Raw genomic sequence first — 25,873 nt, forward strand, 5'->3', positions numbered from 1 at the left:
CTTGACACCAAATGCACAATTCAAAAAGAAAAAATTGATGGGCCTCTCAAAATTTAAAACTTCTACTCTGCAAAGGACCGTGTTAAGAAGATAACACAAGCTACAGAACAGGAGAAAGCATTTACAAGCCCCGTATCTGACAAAGGACTAGTGGGTAGAGTATATAACTCTCAAGACTCAATACAAAAAAAACAAAAAAACCCAATAAGAAAATGGGTGAAAGACATGAACGGATATTTTGCCTAAGAGAATATAAAAACGCAAATGAGCACAGGAAAAGATGTTGAGCATCATTAGCAATTAGGGAAATGCAAATTAAAAGCACACTGAGGGCTTCCCTGGTGGCGCAGTGGTTGAGAGTCCTCCTGCTGATGCAGGGGACACAGGTTCGTGCCCCAGTCCGGAAAGATCCCACATGCCGCGGAGTGGCTGGGCCCGTGAGCCATGGCCGCTGAGCCTGAGCGTCCGGAGCCTGTGCTCTGCAACGGGAGAGGCCACAACAGTGAGAGGCCCGCATACCGTAAAAAATAAATAAATAAAATAAATTTAAAAATAAATTTAAAAAAAAAAAGCACACTGAGATATCACTACGCACCTTTCAAAATGGCTAAAAAAAAAAAAAAGTGACATCTACCACTTAATGTTGGCAAAGATGTGGAGAAACTGGATCATTTATACACTGCTGGAAAACAATTTGGCCATTTCTGATAAAACTAAACATGCAACTAGCATGCAACCCAGCAATCGCACTCTTGGGCATTTATTCTACAGAAATGAAAACTGATGTTTACATACAAACCTATACACAAATGTTCATATTAGATTTATTCATAATATCCCCAACCTGGAATTGACCCAGACATCCTTCAATAGGTGAATAAACTGTGGTACACTGACACTGTGGAATACTACTCAGAATAAAAAGGAATGAATGAATTGATGTACACAGTAGCTTGTATGAATCTTGAGGGAATTGTGCCGATTGAAAAAAGCCAATACCAAAAGATTATATACTGTATGATTCCATTTGTACAACATTCTTGGGATGACAAAATTATAAAAATGGCAAACAGATTACTAGTTACAAGGGATTAGGGGACCAGGGGAAGGGAAGCAAGCTGGCTATAAAAAGGCATCCCTCGGGGTTCTTGTGAGGGAAGTGTTCCATAACTTGACTATATCAAAGTCAGTATCCTGGGTATGATATTGTATTGCGGTTTTTGCAAGATGTTACCATTAGGTAAAGGGTACAGGGATCTCTGTATTATTTCTTTTAACTGCATGTGAAGCTACAGTTACATCAAAATTAAACTGCCCTCTTCAAAAATGCCAAGATCATTAAAGAGAAATAAAAGATGATATAAAGGACATTACTGAAACAACTGGTAAGGTTTTAACATGAGCTATGGATTAGATAGGACAATAATACTGCACCAATGGTACATTTCCTGACAGAGTCCTTATTTTTAGGAAATAGATACTGAAGTATTCACAGATAAGTGGACATGATGTCTGCAAATTCGTCTCAAATAGCTCAGGAGAAAACTGACAACAAATAAATACGTGTATAGATACAGATAAAGAAAACACAAATAAAGCAAATGTCGCAAAATGTTAACTGGTGAATCTGGGTATGAGTACAGAGGAGCACTTTATACTATCTAGTAACTTTTCTAAGTGTGAAAGTGTATCAACATTAATGTTTTTAAAATTATCAATGAGAAAAATAAATAAAATTACCAATGAGAGTAGTTGGGCAACAATACTGTATTATTGCTCCAAAATAATACCTTCTCCTGAGGGTGAAGGAGAAATGAGTAAGCCTAAATGAGATAAGACTACATATTTGATTACACCTTTTTACACATGGTTTCTTTTCTTCATAGCAAAATTATTCCACAGCTCTTATGAGAGGCAGTATAAAAAGCCTTTAAGAGCACAAACTCTGAAGCTAGACTACCTGATTCAATTCTCAGCCCTTCCACTGCTAAGTCAATTAAACTCATTGTATCCCAGTTTCTTTACCTGAAAACTGAGGATTGAGTTGATATTTTATAAAGCACTTATAACAATGCCTTGGCATATAGTAAGCACTATATAATGTTAAATAAAAGAAATCTGGGCTTATCATGGTTTTGGTTTTAATCAATCAGATTTTAAAAATCTGCTTGTTTGTCAACTGTGGAGACAGTAAACACTATATAAACTTTTGTTTATGAAATAAATCTAAGGTTATCATAGTTTAAGTTTTAATCAGTCAGTCAAAAAATATAAGAACCTATCATCTGCTAAGGGTACTGTAGGAGATGTTATTATTTAGTATCTTATTTATTATCTTGTCATGCTTTTAACTCATTAAATCAATAGGTTGTTCAGTTTACAATCATCACAGATACACAGAGAAAGTAACTTCCTAGGGACTTTGTCCTCAAGACAGAGCCAAGATTTAAGGTGAACTTTCTTGGATGAGTTAAATTTCAAGGGTACAGATGAACTGAGGATGAGAGTGGTGATGTGAGTAACTGTGAAAGTGTCAGGATTTTCCAAGAACAATGATAATCAATTAGGCTACAGCAAAATGTTTATTTAAAAAAATAGTAGGAGATGAAACATTAAAGTTGACTGGAACATGAATTTGAAAGCTCTTGAATGTAAGATCTAAAAATTAAAATTTGGGGCTTCCCTGGTGGTGCAGTGGTTCAGAGTCCGCCTGCCGATGCAGGGGACGCGGGTTCGTGCCCCGGTCCAGGAAGATCCCGCATGCTGCGGAGTGGCTGGGCCCGTGAGCCATGGCCGCTAAGCCTGCGCATCCGGAGCCTGTGCTCCACAACGGGAGAGGCCACAGCAGTTAGGGGCCCGCGTACCGCCAAAAAACATAAATAAATAAAAATTAACATTTATCCTTAAGGAGTTGTTAAATTTTTTTTTTGAGCAAATAATGTAATTAGGGTAACTTCCTAAAACACTGAATCAAATGATCTTACAGAAATAAAATGAAGTGAGCAAAGACATATCATTCTCAGATGAATACAATAGAGAGGATAAACAAAACAGCAATGGGAATGGAAAGATACACATTACACTGACAAGGTAAAAGCAAAAAGACCTAGTAACTGACCAAATCTTTAAGACAGAAAGTAAGCAATGTAAATATTCAGAGGGATTTTGGTCTCAATGACAAGAGAATGGGGCGCTAGCAAGAACAGGTTTTGAGAGTAAAGGTGACTAATTCAGTTTAAATATGGTGATGTTAGAATACACAAATGAAAGTATCCAAACTGATTGTGATTTTAGTAGAAGACATGTTTCAATAATGTCATTAAAAATATTTCTGATTAGGGCTTCCCTGGTGGCGCAGTGGTTAAGAATCCACCTGCCAATGGAAGGGACATGGGTTCAAGCCCTGGTCCGGGAAGATCCCACATGCCGTGGAGCAACTAAAGCCCGTACGCCACAGTTACTGAGCCTGCACTCTAGAACCCGCAAGCCACAACTACTGAGCCTGGGCGTCACAACTATTGAAGCCTGCGCGCCTAGAGCCCATGCTCCACAACAAGAGAAGCCACCGCAGTGAGAAGTCCGTGTACTGCAACGAAGAGTGGCCCCTGCTTGCCACAACTAGAGAAAGCCCATGCACGGCAACGAAGAACCAACACAGCCAAAAATAAATAAATAAAATAAATAAATTTATTAAAAAAATATTTCTGATTAGAAAGTGAAATATGTTTGTTGGAATGGAAGGAAGGCAGTATAAATATGAATGGTTACAGGGTAATTTAAAGGGGGAAATATTACTCAAGTAAAAGAATAATCTTTTAAGTTGGAAGAACTAACTTGTCTGCCACGCCTGTCATTTGACTAAAAATAAAATTTGATTAGATATTAAACGTTATATGTAAACATTGACTGATTATTCAACAAATGTTTATTGAGTTCCTCTGTGCCAAGAACAGCTCTAGATGGTGATATACAATGGTGAACAAAGTAGGCGAAGTCCTACTGTCACATATACCTTTTTTCCTAATGATTTGCTGAATCACAATTAACCTAAAGACTTCATGACCAGGACCTTCCCTGGTGGTCCACTGGTAAAGAATCCGCCTACCAATGCAGGGAACACGGGTTTGATCCCTGGTGGGGGAACTAAGATCCCACATGCCGCGGGGCAACTAAGCCCGCACACCACAACTACTGAGCTCGCGTGCCTCAATGAGAGAGCCTGCGTGCCACAAACTACAGAGCCCACGCACTCTGGAGCCCGCGCACCACAACTAGAGAGAGAAAACCCACATACCACAACTAGAGAGAAGCCAGCGCGCCACAACAAAGAGCCCATGTGCGCTGCGATGACAGATCCCGCATGCCTCAACGAAGCTGCTGCGTGCCACAACTAAGACCAGACGCAGCCAAAAGAAAGAAAATAAATAAATAAATATTAAAAAAAAAAAGACTTCATGACCATTTTAACCTAAACTTTGTTACACAGGCAGGAAAATATCTAAATTATCAAATATCAGAGCTCATAGTTAGCTAATATGTATTAGACACTATTAATGGAAATCCAAGATTTAACACATTTAATATATCCTTAGGCTATTCAAGTATCTTTGGTAAGACTATTGCCATCAATAGTATGATTAATTGTTCATTAATGGTATTAAATCTTGTTTAATTAAGAGTAAGCAGAGACTAGAATCTAATAAAAACAGCAGCTCATAAATTTATATGGAGCAACTCATTTTCAACAATCTTTAGGTCAACTGAATAGCTCATATATAAAGATGCTTTGTAATATCTTGCAGAGAGAGATCAAAACAAAAAATAAATTTGTGAGATATTATGAAGATTTAATGCTGATGACTCTCAGATCTCTTTAAGTTACAGGTCTCCTGCATCTGACTGCCACCTGACATTTCCACTCAGATGTCTTGAGCTACTTCAAGCTCAATATAGCTAAAATTTAGCTCTTGTTCTCTATAAACCTGCTGCTTCTCCACCGTTCCTATCTGTGAATATCGCACGACTGCCAGGCCAGAAACATGGATATCATCCTCAACTCCTTCCTTACTCTCCTACCACCAATTCCTTTACAATTCATCACCAAAGCTGATCTATTTTCTTGTCTAAATCTCTCTCAAATCCAACTACAGCTTTTCCATTACAACCACTCTAAAGTCAGGCCAGCAGCCTCCCCCTACAAATGGGTCAACCTGATTCCAATCTAGCTTCTCCACTAATTTGTTCTCCATTTTAATTCTCCACATTTCTAAAACCCTGATCTGATCACATCACGTCCTCACACTTAAACTCCTTGAATGGCGTCTCATTACTCTGTTAATCCAACTTCCTTAAAGTGACTTATAAGACCCTCAATAAAATAGCTCAAGCCTTACTCTGTCTTATCTCTTGACACTAGCCACTCCTCTCAGCCTTACTGCATGTAGAACACTACACTCAAGACATACCATATTTCTTTCAGTTCCACCAATCTTCCCTTTCTCTTACCTCTCATCCTTTCCACGTGCCACTTCCTCTACTAACAACAGTCTTTCCCCAACTTTTTATCTAGACAAATCACCAAAAGTTCCTCCAAGTTTTAGTTTAAGTGTCATTTCTTCTGGGAGGCCTTTCCATATTTCCATTTAGTCATTCAATAAATCTTTAGCATTTAATAAACATACTGTCCTAAGTGCTTATATATCAATAAATAAAACAGACATGGTCTTTGTAATCCAGGACACAGACTATCACATTAATCACATTTGATTGTAATTACATATTTAGTCATCTTTCCTCCTCAGACTAGTAACTAGTATCAAGTATGAGCTACAACCAATTTAACTATAGCAACCAGTGCATAAAACACTGAATGAATCAACAAAACATTAAACAGATATTTACCATAGCGTGACAGGCCCACAGTCCTCAGCCTAGCTAGAAGACTCTAAAAGGTTTCAAATGTCTGCTTTAATGGTCATCTCAAAAGAACAGTAGATCAGAGGTCAGAAGACAGGTTCTAATTCCATCTTTGCAACTATCTACCTGACCTCAAGCCAGTTGTTTTTCTTTTCTTATTATGAACCTCATACCCTTAAATGTAATATTATAATATTTAAATTAATGATCAGTATGGAGCCTTTTACAGTATAATTTATTTCTTGGTGGGTTCAAAATCAGACTTGGTAAAAAAAAGTTTGAAAATGCCAAACAAGGAAGTAGTTCAAGCAATGAATTCCTAGGCTGTAGTAAATTGTAAACTTGAGTACACTTAAGAAAATATCAGTAACTCTGACAATATGGACATCCAGTTAAATGAAACTGTTTTACAAAATAATTTCTGGAAACTAAAATAAGAGCTTCAGTTTATACCCTCTCTGTCCATATTTTCCCAAGGTCATCCTACAATCAAAATTCTATTCTTTCCTTCAGGGTACAATTCAAATATCACCTTTTCTATAAAGCCTTTCTCATTATCTTCCTTCAAAATTCCCTCCTTTGTCCCACTATACTCCCCTATACATACCAGTCAGTATTCTGTTCATGACATAATTAATTATACAGAACTGAGATTCTAATTACCAATGCATACTTAACATATAGCATAGTGCCTAGAACGTTAGGTTTCAATAAAGGCTTACTGAATGCCTTGTTTTATTTAGCACCTTTATTTACAGTTTAGACCTACTATAGAAGACTAAACTACAGCAATTCCAAAATTGTTTGGTCTGACAGGACAGTTTTATGGTTTACTGTTTACATATTTGAATGACGTTTGCCACTTTTTTTTTTTTTTACTGCTGAAGGCAGCAAAAAAATGATGACAAACAAGGAAAGTTTTCAAATGCTTGAGTTCCAAGAGACAACAGATTTTGGCAGCATGCTATTAATCTAGACTTAATTTACCTAATACTTAGTAATGGCTTTTATTTTCTTTCTACAGACTATGCTAACATTAGTTTGTAGCAAACTATAAAGAAATTCATCATAAGAAAATAGTTATCCTAAATAAATAGCTTTATGAAGGGAACAAAGAAGACAAACAATCTGGTTATTCAATATTAAGTAACTGAAGGCAGTACATAAAACATGAAGGTATGTTAATTGATGGATTTAACAATAAAAAAAATCTCTTGCAAATTATATGTTCTCAATGGATTAAGCTATGATGAAGGTGATATTTCAAGCCTTTGAGAATCTCACAAAGAAATGCACAGTCAAATAAATACCACTTTTCAATGATCAGACTAGCAAAGATTAAAACACTGGTTAATATTTATCAGGGTCTGGGAAAACAAATATTCTCAAAAACTGCTAATAGAATATTAAGTGGTATATCTCATTTGCAGTATATCTATCAGAAATTAAAGTGTACACACCCATTGACCCAGTAATCCATTGCCACAAGTTATCCTATAGACATTCTCACACAATCACAGAATATTTACTGCAGCACTGCTCTAGCAGCAAAAAAAACCCTGAGATTTACCCAAGTGTTTATTAAGGAGGAAACAGTTATATTACATGTAATGCATATATGGAAAAAAATGTCCAAGACATATTGGAAAACAGTGACAAAACAAGGCAGAATACATACCAGCCATTTTGGACAACTTATGGGGAGTACAGGGCTGAGCGAGAGGAGAGTTTTACTTCTTATTTTAAATATTTCTGTACTGTCTGCTTATACATATGAGCATATGTGGCTTTTATATAAAAAGATAAAGCTTTGAAAATACTAAATGTTACTTGGCAATATATTTGGAAAAGGCTGAATGTACATTGTGCAATCTTATCTAGAATTAGAAACAAACAATTTCATTAATTAAAAAGTTTTCTTTTTCACAGTACAACAAAGGGAAGCACATCTACAGTACTACTAAAGAATGGAAGCACGGAAAGGTTAATTTTGAAATTAATGAAATTAAACTAATATAAGACATTCATAAAGAACTTTAAATCCCTGGATTCAGGAATTCTGCAAAATAAAAAAGCTTAGCAGCATCTGACTGTTAAATATTGAAGTACAAAATGAAGAGGAAGTGTCTGAAACCGAGGTATACCTGTCATCCTCTGAGAAGAAAAACTAATCTAAAATCTCTTAGAGACACATAAATCAAGCAATCTCAAGGGTAAACTTCTCTCAATACTCATATTTTATCAAAAAGAGAACTAAACACACTTTACATCCAGGATGAGATAAAAGAAATAACCAAGGTTCTACATTTGATAAGAATCTGTGTCTAAGAAAAATCCTTGCAGGGAGACAGAAGGAACAGCATGAGATGGGGTCAATGCCCAACTCTGTGTTCAAGCTTTATGGTAGAAGCTGCAGAGAGGGAAAGCAACAAATTGATCCCAGTGGGGAAGAACCTCTCCTTGCTTTGGACTCGCTAGAAGGCAATAAAGCTTCAGGCATAAAAACCACCCAGGTGACTATGATAGCCAACCCAACTAGCCCAATTCCAAACCTCAAAGAAGAAAACTAGCGCAAAATGCTTTAAAATTTTTTTAAAGTTTCATTTCTTAAGAAAGCATATTGTTTATATAAATTACAGATCTATAATGATAAAACATAATCTTTAAAAATACTTCTCAGCAAACAGCAAGCTTCCTAAGCTATAGGAATCAAAAATGTTACCATTCCAGACTATGATTCAATTTTTTCTTCCACTCCAACAGTTTTTTACCCCCAGAAAAATGAGGAAAAGTTTTCTTCACTTCTTAAAGATGTGACCAGTCTTCTTAATCTTCTACTTGTATTAGTCTAACACATCTTTTAAAATCTTTAAATGAAAGAAATAACTAGTAGGAACTCACAAAGAGAATACTTCTAGTAGCAAATACTCCAATTTCCATAGCATGGATTAATGCCTTTATTTGGAAAGAGTAATCAACATCAATGACACTCAATCTTCCTTAAGGTCTGGACTAAGAACATTATTAGCCATTTTATTCCAACCGGACTGAAAGAAGACTAGGAGGATATTTTATTTCTCTTTCCAAAATGCCTATAATGTTACTTTTGGATTGCCTTCACTGGCTCCTTCCTATAGTCCAACAGCAACTGAAGTGCCAACGCTCTCATCCCATTCCAGCCAGTACTCTGAACCCCTAGTGTTAGAGAGAGAATTCTGTTGGCTGTTCTATGTTTAACAAATCACTAAGTATACACAGTACTCTGGCACTATGCTACTGAGATAAATAAGACATGGATGGTATCTACCTTCAAAGAGCTCACAGTCTAGTAAGGAAAACAGACTACTGCAGTATGGCCAGGTCTGGCTCAAAGGACAAGATGATGCTTGAGGTAGACTATTTCAGGAGATTAGGTGACAACCAGGAGAAAATATATTAGCAGTTGGGGAGGCAAGGGGGTAGGAAAGAGTGACAACATATACACAGAACTAAAACTAACACTATGAACATCATATTTGGTTTATTCAGATAATTCTAGGCATTCTGGAATAGCTGCAGTGAGATCATTATATACCATGTTATGAGTTTACATTTTATTGTGCAGGTGATGGGGGACAATGAAGAAGACAACTAGACGAAGGAAAGCAGTGTAGAAAGTTGGCAAGTGAGGTCAGAGTCATGGAGAATACAATAAACAAAATTATAGAGAAAATACATAAAAATTTGTATTATGTTCATACAATGGAATATTACTCAGCAATAAAAAATAATAAACTACTGGTACTCACAACAACATGGAGGAAACTCAGAAACATTATGTTGAATGAAAAAAGCCAGATACAAAAGAGTACATATTATATAACTCTATGTACATAAAGTTCAAGAACAGGTAAAACTAAGCTATCCTGACAGAATTCAGAAAGATGCTTACCTTGGGGGAAAGCCTGTTGGGTTGGAAAGAAAGAGCACGAGGAACTTTCTGGGACAATGACAGTGTTCTACATCTTAAATTACATGGCGGTTATACGTGTGAACATATACATAAAAACTCATTCAGCTCTATACTTTAAATTTTGTACATTTTACCATACATAACTTAATAAAAATGTAAATTATACCTTAACCAAAAAAGAAAAGTGATATATAATTGTGCTGGAATAAAATCAGAATAAGTTAAACCAGTGTCACCCCATGAGCAATATCTAACTTGTAAGAAATCAGAACAAACATTCTAATAGACACCATATTCAACTAGCAAACAAAAATCACTAGAAGACTTTAAGTACAAAAATCTAGCTTCTTCTCCCCTTCAGAAAGATATACAGGCAAGTGTTCCTTATAATAAATGCTGTGAAAATAAAGTTTCTAAAGAAAAAGAAATAGCTCACTATTAACCAAAACATAAAAATTTTCTAGACAGCAGTACCTGCCTTATAGGAGGTACCATAAAGATTAATAAGGCGTGAGAAGCACTTAATACAGTAAGTATTCTCCAAACTACCACTACTATTATTACTACATAATACCAATAAAATGGAAACTTTCCTTCAGATTATGCCTAAACCACTGATTGAGAATACACTATTTAACTGCACATTATTTAACTACAGCACTTCTCATCCTAGGCTTTTTTTTTTTTTTTTTAACCATTGAGATCATCAAGTTCTTGACAGCTGAAACATCTAGTTAGATTTAGAAAGACCCAACTTAACTGCAATGTAATCAAAGTATTCTTTTTTAATCTGTTTATATCCTGAAGCCATGTTCACTTACCAACAGATAGTAAATGCACCTTTTTAACATTTCAAAAACTTATATTATTAAAAAAGCAATCTTTCACATATCAGACCAAAAGTACATGATCACAATTCAATTTTCTGAAGTCAACAGTCTTAGAAAATGAAAATAAATCAGAATGCTAAATTAGAAAAGTCATTCAGTAGAGATACAAAAAATATTAAAACAATCATTTATAACTCTGAACATTATATTAACATAAAGAAGTCATAATTTGGCAAATTTAAACAACTGTAGAAGTGCTTTCTTTGTTAATGGAAATAAGAAAGTAAAACTTACAAAAGCAAAGACTACTCAAGTACTATAACCCACTAAGAAGGGAACACTGAAGCAACCTAGCAAATCTCTTACTGAACTGGTTTCCGAGTGGCTAAACCAAACATCAACTTGATTTCTGAACATGTTTAGTAGTCACTGGAAACTGCATACTTTAGTTTCACAATTTGACAGCTGTATTTTCACTTCCAGCAAATCAACTGGACCAAGTGCATCAAAAAGTTGGTTCTTTGTATTTCGAAATTTAATTTAAAAACTCATTGATTTTGGATTTGGAGGCACGCTTTTTAAACATAAATTTTTTGTATTATTCCTACTTTGATATGTAATATTTAACAAAGTTGTCTTCTACTTACCTTGATTTTGTCTTATTAACATCTCGTTGCAAGAACAATCTCATTAGAAATTAAATCAAACCTGAAAGAATACATGTAAAGGCAATCATTTAGTTTTTTTCCTTCGGGTATGAATAAATACATCTATGATACACTATTCTTTTAAATTAAAAACTATAAATTGAATTATTACAGTAATCTTCAGGAAACTATTGCTAAGTACCATTTTTTGAGGAACAATCATCTATTCGAATGAGAAACAAACTTTTTAGTTCTCTTGTTTTCATTAGTATTAATAGTATGGCAATAGTATAATTAAAATTATTACTTGTTAATAAAACACACACTTCTCACTATATCAATGTTTATCTAATATTATTACATACATACCAAAAAATACACCAAAAAGTTGAAGAAAAAAAAAATGAGATGGCATAAAAGTGTATGCTAATAGCCATAATAATGGCTAACACTGATTAAATACTTACTAAATGCCAGGAAAGATTATTCTAGAGAATGGTGTATATTGATACTTTCCTGCTTCCTCAATTTAGCCTTCAATCTAGTATAAGGTGACCTCCACCCCAACACTCCACTGAAAATTTACTGGTCAAAAATCTACCCACCCCTAATTTTATCACACTTCACAAATGATGAAACTCAATATATCTTACCCGGAACTCTACACATCACCTTTTCCCCATTCCTAAAACCAGGTTGTTACTCTTCTGAATTTTTATTCTCAAAAAATGGCACCACCATATCTACTACTATTCTCACCTAGATTACTGTAACTGTTCTATTTCTAGACTCACTATCCTCTCAAATTCATCCTTCCCAAAACTATGTAAGTAATCATTTTGCAATGGCTACCCTGAAGACATCACATCTATGCCTCAAGGCCTTCAACAGTACTCATCAATGACCTAAGCCTCATCTATTTATCCCCAATCTTTACTCTCCCCTTCACTCCACGTTTCTACTATACTAAACCCCTTCAACTCCCAGAAGAGCCCATATGCTCTCTCAGCTTTCCTGCCTTTTCACATGGTGAACTATACCTACTTTCTCTCTCTCCTTAACCTTGCTAACACCTTTCTACTAGTTTTTTGATATTTAGCTCAGTCACCCTGGCAGATCCTTCTTTAACTTCTTCTACTATGTAAAGCTGTGTTTCTCAATTGTGATAGCAACTAGTGATAGCTCTATATCAATTCTGTTTACCTGTGTGTTTTCTGAGCTACAATGTGGACACACTGAAGAAAAGAATTCATTTAACTCACTTCAGCACTTTCACTGGATAGCACATAATAAAAGCCTAACAATGTAGGCAGAATGAAAGATTACAAATTTTGTATTGTATCCCCAAATGTACACAGGGATACAGAAGATAAAGTAAAATTCAGGCTGAGTTTATCCCCATTTTCAAGGACTAGAGAAAAAATTCATATCACTTCTGGATCCCAGTAACATTACTTTATAAAATGACTACATCTAAATAAAATACAACTGACAAAAATTAGCCCAGTGCAAACTTCTATTGAGTAAATGAATTAATTTCACTGATTATCAGTACCAAGATTTGGTACTAAATGTTTGTATCTCTACAGAAAACAAAGTTTGTGGACAATAAATCCTAGACTAATTTAAGTATTAGCATTAAGCAGAAAAACTTTGGAGAGGATAGGGAATATGGTTTTAATACTGATAATGTCAATAATCTAGAAAAGTGTTTCTCAAACTTCAGGGTGCACTGGAATGACCCAGAGGGCTTGTTATGCAGAGATGGCTAGGCCCTACCTTCAGAGTTCCTGATTTGGCAGGTCTAAGACTGAAGCCTGATCATTTGTATTTCTAAGTTCCTAAAGTGATGCTGATGCTGACACTTCTGGGACCACCCACTGAGAACACAGGCCTAGAATTTTTTGCATAATGTCTAGAAGAGATGAGAATATTCTGCCACCCACTGCCACCAGCCTTTACCCACCCAGAACTAGATACTGAGACCTATTACAAACTATAAATCAAAGTGGGAACATCAGAAGTCTACTATGAGTTGCTCAGTATGATAGGTTAAAAAATGGTCCTACAAAAGATATCCACATCCTACTCCCTCGAACCTGTAAATTTTACTTTATATGGCAAAAGAAAAAAAAGTGCCTTTACAGATGTGACTAAGTGAAAGATTTTGAGATGGAGAGATTATCCTGGATCATCTGGATGGGCCCTAAATACAATCACATGTATCCTTATAAAGAAGGGGACATGGAGACCTCTGACTATACACAGCGAAGGTAAAGACAGAGCAGAAAGAGATTTGAAAACACTGGCCTTAAAGACTAAAGCGAAAGCCAGGAATGCCAGCAGCTACCAGAATTGAGACAAGGCGAGGAACAGATTCTCCTATAGAGTCTGGAGAGAGATCATCACTGCTGACACCTTGATTTCTGCCCAGTGATAGACTTCAGACTTCTGGCTTCCAGAACTGTGATAGAATTAAGTTTCCATTATCTTAAGCAACGTAGTTTTTGATAATTTGTAAGAGCAGACTAGGAAACTAATATATTGATGATGATGGCAGGTTTTCTGGGAGATAAATTAGAAGCACTACATAAAAGATGTTATGGACTGAACTGTGTCCCCCCATTAAATTCCCATGTTGAAGCTCTAACTCCCAATGTAACTGTATTTGGAGATAGGGCCTGTAAGGAATTAATTAAGGTTAAATAGGGTCATAAGGGTAGGGCCCTAATCCAATATGACTGGTGTCCTTATAAGAAGAGACAGAGACACCAAGGATGCAGGCTCAGAGGAAAGGCCGTGAGAAAACAGCCATCTGCAAGGAGACAGGAATCAGTGGAAACCAAACCTAACTCTCAAATCTTGGACTTCTAGCCTCCAGACCTGTGAGACAATAAATTTCTGTTGTTTAAGCCACCTCGTCTGTGTTTTTTTAATTATAGCAGCTGTAGCCAACTAATACAAAAGGATATACATGTTTGCACAACAAAGTGAACGTACTTAATGCCACTGAGCTATACACTTCAAAATGTTTAAAATGTTAAATTTCATTATATGTACATTTATCACAATAAATAAAACAAAAGCATACACAAATACTACACACAATAACTAACTTTGACTTTAGCTGTTTCATTTTTTTATCTTGTTCTGCTCACAGTTATATTTCAAAGTCTGGGGAGAAAAAAACCCACTTTTAATTGTATCTGTTCCCCAAAGAGACAAACCAGGCCATTTTAAACACTATATTTTTTTAAAAGGTGGATTTTATAAGGAAGTTTGATAGAAAGTTCCTTTTAAATCCGTATCTTAAAAGTATAATATAATTAGGATATTCTTTAGGTGAATACTGGAAGGGGGATACAGAAAAGAGAGAACACTTAAAGTAACTGATATAACTGGTTTTACCTCAAAAGGTACATTTTAAGAGAAAACTGCAGACTAAAATGTCAAATATATCTTCCCCAAAACCCATAATCCCAGTCTAATCATGAGAAAAACATCAGACAAATTCCAGTAGAGGAAAATCCTACGATATGCCTAACCAATACTCCTCAAAACTGTCAAGGTCATCAAAAACAAAGCCTTAAAGAGCCTAAAGAGAAATGACAACTAAATGTAATGCAGTATCCTAGATGGGATCCTGGAAGAGAAAAAGAACATCAGGTAAAAACTAAGGAAATCTGAATAAACTATGTTCTTTAGTTAATAACAATGTAACAATATTGGTTTATTAACTGTAACAATTGTACCAGACTAAAGTAAGTTGTTAATAATAGAGAAAACAAAGTGTGCATGGGGGAAGAAGGACAGTGTGGGAAGTCTCTGTATTATCCTTTTCAAATTTTCTATAAATCTAAAATTTCTAAAAAGTAATATTGGGACTTCCCTGGTGGTGCAGTGGTTAAGAAACCGCCTGCCAGTGCAGGGGACGCAGGTTCGAGCCCTTGTCTGGGAAGATCCCACATGCTGCAGAGTAACTAAGCCCATGTGCCACAACTACTGAAGCCCACACACCTAGAGCCTGTGCTCCGCAACAAGAGAAGCCACTGCAATGAGAAGTCCATGCACTGCAATGATGAGTAACCCCTGCTCGCTGCAACTAGAGAAAGCCCGTGCACAGCAACAAAGACCCAACACAACCAAAAATAAATAAATAAACAAATAAATTTATTTTAAAAAACAAATAAAAAGTAATGTCTTCATTTTTCAAGTATTTTAAGTATATTGAAAAGGCATGAACATATTTTAGAAAATTAAACACTGACAAATTAGAAAAGGCTTCAGAATTAAACCCTGAAGTAAACACAGCACATCAAAAATACGTATAAGGTAGGCCACAAAACAAGTCTTACCAAATTTAAGACTGAAATCATGCAAACTCTCTTCTCTCACCACAATGAAATGAAACTAGAAATCAAAAGCAAAAGGAGAACAGGAAGATCCACAAATACAAGAACTGAACAACTAATTCTTAAACAACCAATGGGTCAAAGAAGAAATCTCAAGGGAATTTAGACGATATTAGGAGACAAATAAATATGAAAACACAACATACCAAAACTAATGGGATTCAGTGACAGCAGTACTAAGAGGGAAGTTTATATGCTTACGTTAAGAAAGGAAGATCTTAAATCATCAACTTAACTTTATACTTATATAAGAACAAGCTAAACCAAAAGTTAGCAAATGGAAGGAAATGATAAAGAATAACGCAGAGATAAAATAAAGAACAGAAATGGGGGGAAAAAATCAACAAAATCAAGAGTTTGTTTTTTAAAAGATCAACAAAATTGACAAATTCTTAGCTAGACTAAGAAAATAAGAGAGAAGATTCAAATAAAATTACAAATGAAAGAGGGGACATTATAACAAATGCCAAAAGGATTATAAAACATTACTATGAACAATTAGCTGCCAACAAATTGGACAACCTAGAAGAAACAGATAAATTCCTAGAAACACATGACCATGATGACTGAATCAGGAAGCACTAAAATATCTGATCGGACCTGAAACTAGGTAAGGAGATTGAAGCAGTAATCAAAACCCTCTCAATGAAATAAAGAAGAACCAGATGACTCCACTGGATAATTCTACCTAACATTTAAAGAAGAATTCTCTTCAAACTCTTCTAAAGAACTGAAGATAAAAGAACATGCACAAACTCATTCTCATTCACTGTAATGAGGTCAGCATTACCCTGATACCAAAGCCAAAGACACAACAAGAGAAGAAAACTACAGACAAATATCCCTGATGAATACCAGCAAATATCCTCAACAAAATACCAGCAAACTGAATTCATTAGCACATCAAAAGAATGATACTCACCATGACCAAACTGGATTTATTCCTGGAATGCAAGGATGGTTCAACAAATAAAAATCAATTGATGCAATACATCATATTAACAGAAGGAAGGATAGAAACCACGTGACCACCTCAATTGATGCAGAAAAAGCATTTGACAAAACCCAATACCATTTTATGATAGGAACATGCAATAAACTAGAAATAGAAGGAAACCACTTCAACATAGTAAAAGCCACATGAGAAAAGCCCACAGTTAATTAACATCATACCCTACAGTGAAAGACTGAAAGTTTTCTCTCTAAGAGCAAAAAGAAAGTAAAGATGCCCACACTTGCTACTTCTACTCAACACAATACTGGAAGTACAAACCAGAGCAATTAGACAGGAAGACAAAATAAAAGGCACACAAATTGGAAAAGTAGAAGTAAAATTACCTGTTTGCTGAAGACATGCTCTTAAACATAGAAAGTCCTAAAGATTCTTTAAAAAATGTTAAAAATTCTTTAAAAAATGTTAAAACTAATAAATGGTTTCAGCAAAACTGCAGGATACAAAACCAATACACAAATATCAGTTGTGCTTCTACATATTAACAATGAACAATATGAAAAACAAAATTATGAAACAATCCCATTTATAATAGTGCTGGGAAATAAACAGTGCTGGGAAAACTGGATCGAAACATGCAAAAGAATGAAGTTGGATCTCTACCTAATACAACATTAAAAAATTGACTCAAAATAGATCAAAGACATAAACATGAGAGCTAAAACTATGAAAAAAAGGCAAAAAGCTTCATGAGATTGAGTTTGGGATATGACACCAAAAGCAGAGACAACAAAAGCAAAAACAGACAAAGTAGACTACCACAAACTTAAAAATCTCCTCTTCTTCAAAGGAATCAATAGAGTGAACAGGTAATCTACAGAATGGGAGAAAATTTTTACAAATCATATATCTGATAAGGGGTTAAATATCCAAAATATGTAAGTAACATTTACAACTCAACAACAACAAAAAACCCTCAAAACAACCTGATTAAAAAATGGGCAAAAGACCTGAATAGACAAATATCAAAAAAAATATACAAATGTTCAAAGAGTATATGAAGAGATGTTCAAGAAAAATACAAATCAGAACCACAATGAGATATCATTTCACATCTCAATAGAATGGCCACTACCGAAAAGAAAATAATAAGCTTTGGAAAGGATACAGAGAATTGGAACTCTTGTGCAGTGTAGGTGGGAATGTAAAATGGTGTAACAATTACAGAAAATAATATGGCAGCTCCTCAAAAAATTAAAAAAGAATTAGCATATGATCCAGTAATCTCAGTTCTGGGTATATACCAAAATAATTCAAAGTAGGATCTCAAAGAGATATTTACATACCCATATTCCTTGTAGCATTATTCAAGAGGTGGAAACAAACTGAATGTTCATCAGCAGATAAATGGATAAAGGAAATGCAGTATATACATACAATGGAATATTATGTAGTCTTTAAAAACGAAGAAAATCCTGTTACATGCTACATCATGGATGAACTTGAGGACATTATGCTAAGTGAAATGAGCCAATTACAAAATAACAAATATTGTATGATTCCACTTGTATGAATTATCTAACATAGTCAAGATAACAGAAAAAACAGGTAGAAAGGTAGGTGCCAAGGGTTAAGGATGGGGCAGGGGGGGATAAAATTAGTGTTTAATGGTAGAGTTTCAGTTTCACAGAATAAAAAGTTCTAGAGATCTGGCTGCACAGTACAAATATTCTTAACACTACTGAACTGTACAACTAAAAATGGTTAAGATTGTAAATTTAATGTTGTGTATTTTACAACTTAAAAAAACAAAGAAATATCAAGAAAAAATCACATACAAGGGCCAAGATGGAATAGCAAGGATTGAAGTTGCCCTCCACCTGAAAAGCCTAAGAAACCAAAAAATATATATGAAATGAAAGTTTTCAGGTATTAGGCAGTCACTGATGGTGAACCCTAAAAGAAGAGAAACAAATGCGGTGAGCCTTCCAACATTCCCAATTTACCACCTGAAGAAAATACAGCCCCCCAGGGAAGAGCTACCCAGGTAGAATATGATGGTCTCCCTGAACTGAGGAGACTCAGCTGGAAGTCCAACGAAGCCATGACAGCTAGAGACTGCAGGGCAGAATACTGGAGAGAAGACAAGTGCATAGAGCTACCACACCCTTAAGTATTCAGCTGCATAACGATTAGAACAAGCCTGTGTGGAAACTACCCAAGGTGAAGGAAAGAGCCACTCAAAAGGATGAGAGGGATTATTGCCCTAGTCTCACACAAAGTCAGAAATAATGCCTGTTCCCTTTAGAAAGAGTATAAAACCTCTTATGTCAGGCAGCACTAACTATAGCAACCCTAGATTAAATGCTTTTCAAAGACAGACCCAAAAGGGGAATGTAGCTAAAGAGGGAAGAATTACAAAGTGGCAAGAGGAAACTTTCGGGGGTGATAAATATATTCATTATCCTGTTTTGTGGTGATGACTTCCTGAGTGTATATATATGTATCTCAAAACTTATCATACTGTACACTTTAAATATGTGTATTTCACTGCATGTCAATTATATCCCAATAAATCTGTTTTTAAAACTTCAATTACAACAAAACAAACAACCCAATTATAAAATGGGCAGAAGATTTGAAGCAGCACTTCACCAAAGATACATGAATGACAAGTAAGTACATGAAAACATGCTCAGTATCATCTGTCAATAGGGAAATGCAAATTAAATCCACAACAAGTTATCACTACACAACTACAAGAACGGCTAAAGTTAGTAAGGCTGACCATACCAAGTGAACATGTGAAGGAACTGAAACTCTAACTCACACATACAGGAAGATAAAATGGTACAATCACTTTGTAAAAACAGTTTCAACGTGTCTTTTTTTTTTTTTTTTTTTAGTATTGTTTTTTAAATCTTTATTGAATTTGTTACAATATTGCTTCTGTTTTATGTTTTGGTTTTTTGGCTACGAGGCATGTGGGATCTTAGCTCCCTGACCAGGGATCGAACCCACACCCCCTGCATTGGAGGAGAAGTCTTAACCACTGGACCGCCAAGGAAGGCCCAGTTTCACCATTTCTTAAAATGTCAAACATACACCTACTCCTAGGTATTTACCCAAAGAAATGAAAGTATATGTTCACACAAAGGCTTACATACAAATAATCACCTTCATTTGTAATAGCCAAAAGCTGAGGGAAAAAATGTCCAGCAACACACTAATCCTTAAATCATATCTGTAAAATGGAATAAGTAGAATTTAACTAATGACACATGCAACACAGATGAATCTGAAAATAATCATGCTGAGTGAAAAAAAATGCACACAAAAAGATTTCACACTGCATAGCTTCATCTGCATAAAATTCTAGAAAACTCAAACTACTCCATAACTGACAGAAAGCAGATCGGTCACTGTCTGGGCATTAGGGGAGGAGCAATAAATAGGAAAGGATTACAAAGGGGCACAAGGAAACCTTTGAGGATAAAGGATATGTTTATTATCCTGTAGTGATGATTTCATGGGTGTATATAGATATCAAATCCGTTCAAACTGCACACTTTAAATGTGTGATTTATTATATGTCAAAGGTACTTCAATAAATCTATTTAAAATATCAGAATATGCAAAGAATAATAAGCAGGGAAAAAATAAAGTCAAATCTCAAATTAAGAATGATAATAATAAACACAAAAAAAACCATTGTCATTTATAACTAAAAGAGTAAAGATACAAATTAATCATCTATTAACACCTACAACTCGTAAGACAACTGGCACTACAATTACCCTATATTTGGTAACTCAGTACATGAACAATGCTTCCAAAATCTCATCAGACACATCCCATGAAACAAGTAAAACAAGTCATCTGGACTACTGGACAGATCAATGTATTTAATTTACACTTGCCACAACTTCTATACTTAAACTCAATTCCTACTGAAATATAATGGGGCTTGACCTAGAACAAAATAACATCAAAAATTAATTCTACAACATGAGTCAAAAAGTCTGTCTGCAAAAATAACCCCAATTCTGTACCATCCCATTACTCATGCAATTGGCAATAAGGCTTTGCAGTTTCTCCTCCCAAGAGGTAGAATCTTTCCCCAGTCCTTTTAATTCTGGGCTTGACCTTATAAGGAAGATCAATAGAATGTAACAAATGTCACAGTTGGCCAGTTCTGAGCTAGACTTCAAGAGACTGTGTATGCCTCTGCTCTCCTGGAATCCTGCCACTACCATGAGAACAAGCCCGCTCTAATCTGCTGGAGGACAAGAGGATAGCCCAGATGTCCCACCCCAGGCCATCCTAGAGAAGCCAGCCAAGAGCAGCAGAACCATCCTCCTGAGCTGCTTCTGAATGCAGACTTAAACGAGCCCTGCCAAGACTAGAAATACTGCCTGACTCACAGACTTGTTCTAATAATACATGTTTGTTTTAAACCGAGTTTTAGAGTAATTTATTACACAGCAATAGCTAACTGATATAGCAACTCTATCTTAAAGATACCATATTATTCTTATCCCTAGAAAGAGGTATTTTAGATTAACGATTGATCTAGGTCTCTTAACTTTTGAAGGCAAGGGAAAAGGAGACATAAAAATCTCTTTTATTATTTTACTAACAGTGACTCTAGAAAACATGCCACAGTTTGTCAATCTCAGAGATATATAAACTGAGCAAAATCATTTTAACAACTAATGTTATCAGTCAACTACAATCTTTCATGCAATTTTGTTGCTAGATAGTTTTACTGGATTCAAGAATACAATGAAATCTTTCATGATATGCCACAAATCTATATAAACTGTTGCAGAGCAATCTGCAACCTTGCCTAACATTCTTTTTCCTATTTACGCTAATGGTATTTTCCTTTAAGGAAACACTCTTACTCAACTATTAAAGTTGCACCAATCTTAGGCCCACCCCTGGATCAAAGGATGAGCAAGTGATACCCAGGCTGGTCAGAGTACCTTGCTCTCCTAGCCATCATAATTTTATTATGGATGGGAATGTAGTCCAGAATGGGAAATCTGGAATCCTTCTCAAGAGTTTGCAAGGACTACTGGGAAAGGTATACTCTCCAGTGGAAATAACAGCTATGACAATGATGTAGATCATAGCAGACAGTGGCCATCTTTGCCACCTCATGGAGATTAACATATTCAGGAATAAAGTCACCACAGAAAAAAATCAAAGCCAAGAGACAGAGACATTATCCTCATGCTATCATTTGCACTCATTGATTCAAACATGTCAATTCAAATAACTGCAATAATAGCAGAAGAGGTAATATTTATCAACCCACCCACTGAGACCTACTAGAAAAACTGAGCAAGATATTAAAAACCGTCAATTTGATGGCATCAAAAAGTTAACACAACAGAGAAGAATGACCAGGCCAAGATCCAAGACAAGATGGAGACCTACAGATAGAAACCCAGCACCTGAGGATGCTTTTACCTTTGGGTTATTTGCCAATCCACCTGATTCAGCTGAGAAACTGATCATTATTTCTGACACTGTTGTAGAGCTAGGGGGATCAAATGGAGATTGCAAGGTTCAGAACTGTTGAGTACTATACTAAACGTTACCCAGTATTTGAGTTGAGAACCTAAAGGATTAAACTGTAGTGAACCAGAAGTAAAAAAAAAAGTTCTTACATGCACTGCAGCCCCACCTGAACACATCTAGGTGGCCAAATAAAAATCTCAATCCTTCAAATTTAATTAAGGTAAACCCAGACTGCTGGAGACCTCAGGTGTGGCACGAACAAACAAAAATTATCTCTGGAGAAAGATAACATCACCAAAGGGCTCAGAACTGAGGCATGGAAAAGCAGTTGTAAATTTAAATGGAGAAAGCATGGCAGTGAGAGAACCAAAAAAGGAATATAACAAAAATTCTCAGGGTAAACTTTGCCCAAATCACTGGATGACTGATAAACTATGTATGCACAGAGGAAAACTGAAGGAGTTGAGGGGGAAAAGTTGACAGAGGCCAGAGAGAAAGCTACACTTGAAAAACAGAGCTTTACTGTGAGTTTGATGCTTTTTCAACAGGGTACATTCAACTGTGTACAGTTTAGGCAGCAGGAAGCTGAAGCCCTACAAGGTTGAAGTGTCAGAGGACAGAATCCCAGCCCAGCAGAACAGCTGGTAATTAGTGGAATCTCTAGAAACATGTAAACCACAATCAAGCTTCAAAATCTGACTATAAGGGCTTCCCTGGTGGCGCAGTGGTTGAGAGTCCGCCTGCCGATGCATGGGACGCGGGTTCGTGCCCCGGTCCGGGAAGATCCCACATGCCGCGAAGCGGCTAGGCCCGTGAGCCATGGCCGCTGAGCCTGCGCGTCCGGAGCCTGTGCTCCGCAACGGGAGAGGCCACAGCAGTGAGAGGCCCGCGTACCTCAAAAAAAAAAAAAGAGGCCCGCGTACCAAAAAAAAAAAAAAAAAAAAAAAATCTGACTATAAACTTCACACAAGAATTCTCAGAAGAACATTAAAAGAGTCCAGTCACTAAAATTTATTCATAATGTCCAGTTTTCAAGCAAAAACTTCATGATATGCAAAGAAACAGGAAACAGTGATCCATACTCAGGAAAAAAGGGGTGTCAGTAGATATAATTCTGAGTACCCTGAATATAGGAGTTAGCATATAAAGAATTCCAAGCAACTATGTTAAAGTATGTTATGAGAATTAAAAGAAAATACATTCAAAGAGTTGACAGAAACTATAACAAAGAAAAAGCTGATAAATAAAATAAATGACATAAAAATTCACCCAAAGGAGGTGATTAGAGATGGCAGAAGAACGAACTCATGAGCTTGAAGATAGGGCAATAAAACTGTCCAATCCAAAAAAAAGAAAGTAAAACGACTGAAGAAAAATTAAGAGTCTCAGAGACCAGTAGGACAATATCAGGCAGTCCAAAATAGATGACACCCAACTCAACACATATGTACAACAAGATGTAACGGAATGCGAGAAGAGTAAAGAAGGTGCAAAATAATTTTTGCTGAAGAAATAATGGAAAAAAAATCTCAAATGTGTTAGGAAACATTAACTTATAGATACAAAAATCTCAACAAACCCAAACAGGATAAACACAAAGAATCATTTCTACATATACATCATAATCAAGCTACTAAAGGCCAACGAGAAAACCTTGAGTACAGCCAGAGAAAAGTGACTGGTTATATATGGGAAATGACAGTACAAGTAATGGTTGACTTATCACCAGAAAAAAGTGTATACTGGAACATCTTCTATATCCAGTGATACTATTCTTCAAAAATGAAAAAAAGATATTTTCAAATAAACAAAAAGATACTTGTGGCTAGCAGACAAAACCAACAGTTAAAAAAAAAAGACGGGGGGCTTCGCTGGTGGCGCAGTGGTTGAGAGTCTGCCTGCCGATGCAGGAGACACGGGTTCGTGCCCTGGTCCGGGAGGATCCCACATGCCGCCGAGCGGCTGGGCCCGTGAGCCATGGCCGCTGGGCCTGTGCGTCCGGAGCCTGTGCTCCGCAACGGGAGAGGCCACAGCAGTGAGAGGTCCGCGCACCGCAAAAAAAAAAAAAAAAAAAAAAAAAAGACGGGGGAAGGGGAGAAGTAATAAAAATAGTTAATCCAAAAGACGGCAAGAAAAGTGAGGAAAAGAATACAACAGTCCTAATAAATAGAAAGCACATAATAAGATCACTCACTTAAGTCCCAATAACCAGTAAAATTATGAAATCTAAATAAATTTTATGTTATAATTAAAAGACTAAGAGTGTTAGATGGGACTGAAAGTAAAACAATGATACGGTGTATACATGAAATACTTCTAAAACATAAAGGCACAGAAAAATTTAAAATAAATGGTTGGGGGGAGAAAATGAACAATAAACAATAAGAAGGCTTGTGTTATTATCAATAAACGTAGATTTCAAAGCAAAAAAGCATTACCAAAGATAAAAAGAATCAATAATGATAAGCGGTTCAACTCATCAGAAACATGAAACCATTCTAAATTTGTGTGCCGCTAGTAATATGGATTCCAATATGTAAACCAAAAATCGCCAGCAACACAAGAAAGACAAATCCATAATGGCAGCAGCAGATTTTAACATACCTCCCTAATTGAACAAGCATGCAGAAGTTAAGCTGGTGAGGATGCAGAAGTTTTGAACAACATGATTAACAAAACTGACTTAACACAGCGGTCCGCAACCTTTTTGGCACCAGGGACCAGTTTCATGGAAGACAATTTTTCCACGGACCGGGGGGCAGGGGTGGCGGTGGGTGGGGGGAGGAAGGGTTCAGGTGGTAATGTGAGCCATGGGGAGCCGCAGATGAAGCTTCCCTCACTCGCTGGCCACTCACCTCCTGCTGGTCAGCCTGGTTCCTAACAGGCTGTGGACCAGTACTGGTCCACAGCCTGGGGATTGGGGACCCCTGACTTAACAGACACATGTAAATACTGCACCCCAAAACTGCAGAATACATATTCTTTTTCAAATACACAAAATATTTACAAAACCTGCTCAATAAACATAATAAAAGGTATTCAATCACATTTGCAATCAGGGAAATGGAAAATAAAACCACTATGAGACAGCACTACACACCCTCTAGTATGGCTAAAATTAAAGATTAACAATATAAAGTGTTGGAGAAGATGAAGTGCAAAAGGAACTCTGTTGATGACTATAAATTGCTACAAACACTTTGGGAAACAAATGTTGAATGTCTTCTGAAATTAAACATAAATACACTCTAAAACCAAGCTATTAAACTCTTAGGTATTTACTAAATATACATATGTGCATGTGTGTACTATGAGACACGTACAAGTTAATGCATAGCATTATTTACAGAAGCCTAAAAATGGAAATAACTCAAATTTCCATCAAAAATAGAATGAATAAACCGTGGACTATTCACATACTGTACAGCAATGGAAGTGAATGAATTACAGTTAAATGCAACAATAGAACTAAAGCTCATAAACAAAACTGGAAAAGCCAGGATCCATTTACATAAATTTCATTAACAGAAAACATTTCAAAAATGTGTTTTTTAATAGTAAAAATATAAAGCCAAAAAGTTAGTACCAGAAAACGTAGGATGGTAATACCCTAACAGAGAAGAAGAGGTTTGGGA

The 25,873-nt window shown here is 36.0% G+C and overlaps 1 protein-coding gene across 11 annotated transcripts in view; it reads right to left on the reverse strand.

Moving 5' to 3' along the window:
• Positions 1 to 25,873, reverse strand: part of ZNF644 (zinc finger protein 644) — a 114,815-nt gene that overhangs the window by 67,520 nt on the left and 21,422 nt on the right. For 10 of the 11 annotated variants that reach the window (XM_032637296.1, XM_032637362.1, XM_032637385.1 and 7 more), the window contains one exon: positions 11,346 to 11,406. The exons of the other annotated variant lie outside the window; for it this stretch is intronic. In XM_032637296.1, coding sequence (XP_032493187.1) covers positions 11,346 to 11,389 — 44 coding nt within the window. In that variant the 5' untranslated portion in view covers positions 11,390 to 11,406. The remainder of the gene's footprint in view (positions 1 to 11,345; positions 11,407 to 25,873) is intronic. 11 annotated transcript variants of the gene reach the window in all.

Source organism: Phocoena sinus, chromosome 1, assembly GCF_008692025.1.
Source record: "Phocoena sinus isolate mPhoSin1 chromosome 1, mPhoSin1.pri, whole genome shotgun sequence".
Classification (NCBI taxonomy): Eukaryota; Metazoa; Chordata; class Mammalia; order Artiodactyla; family Phocoenidae; genus Phocoena; species Phocoena sinus.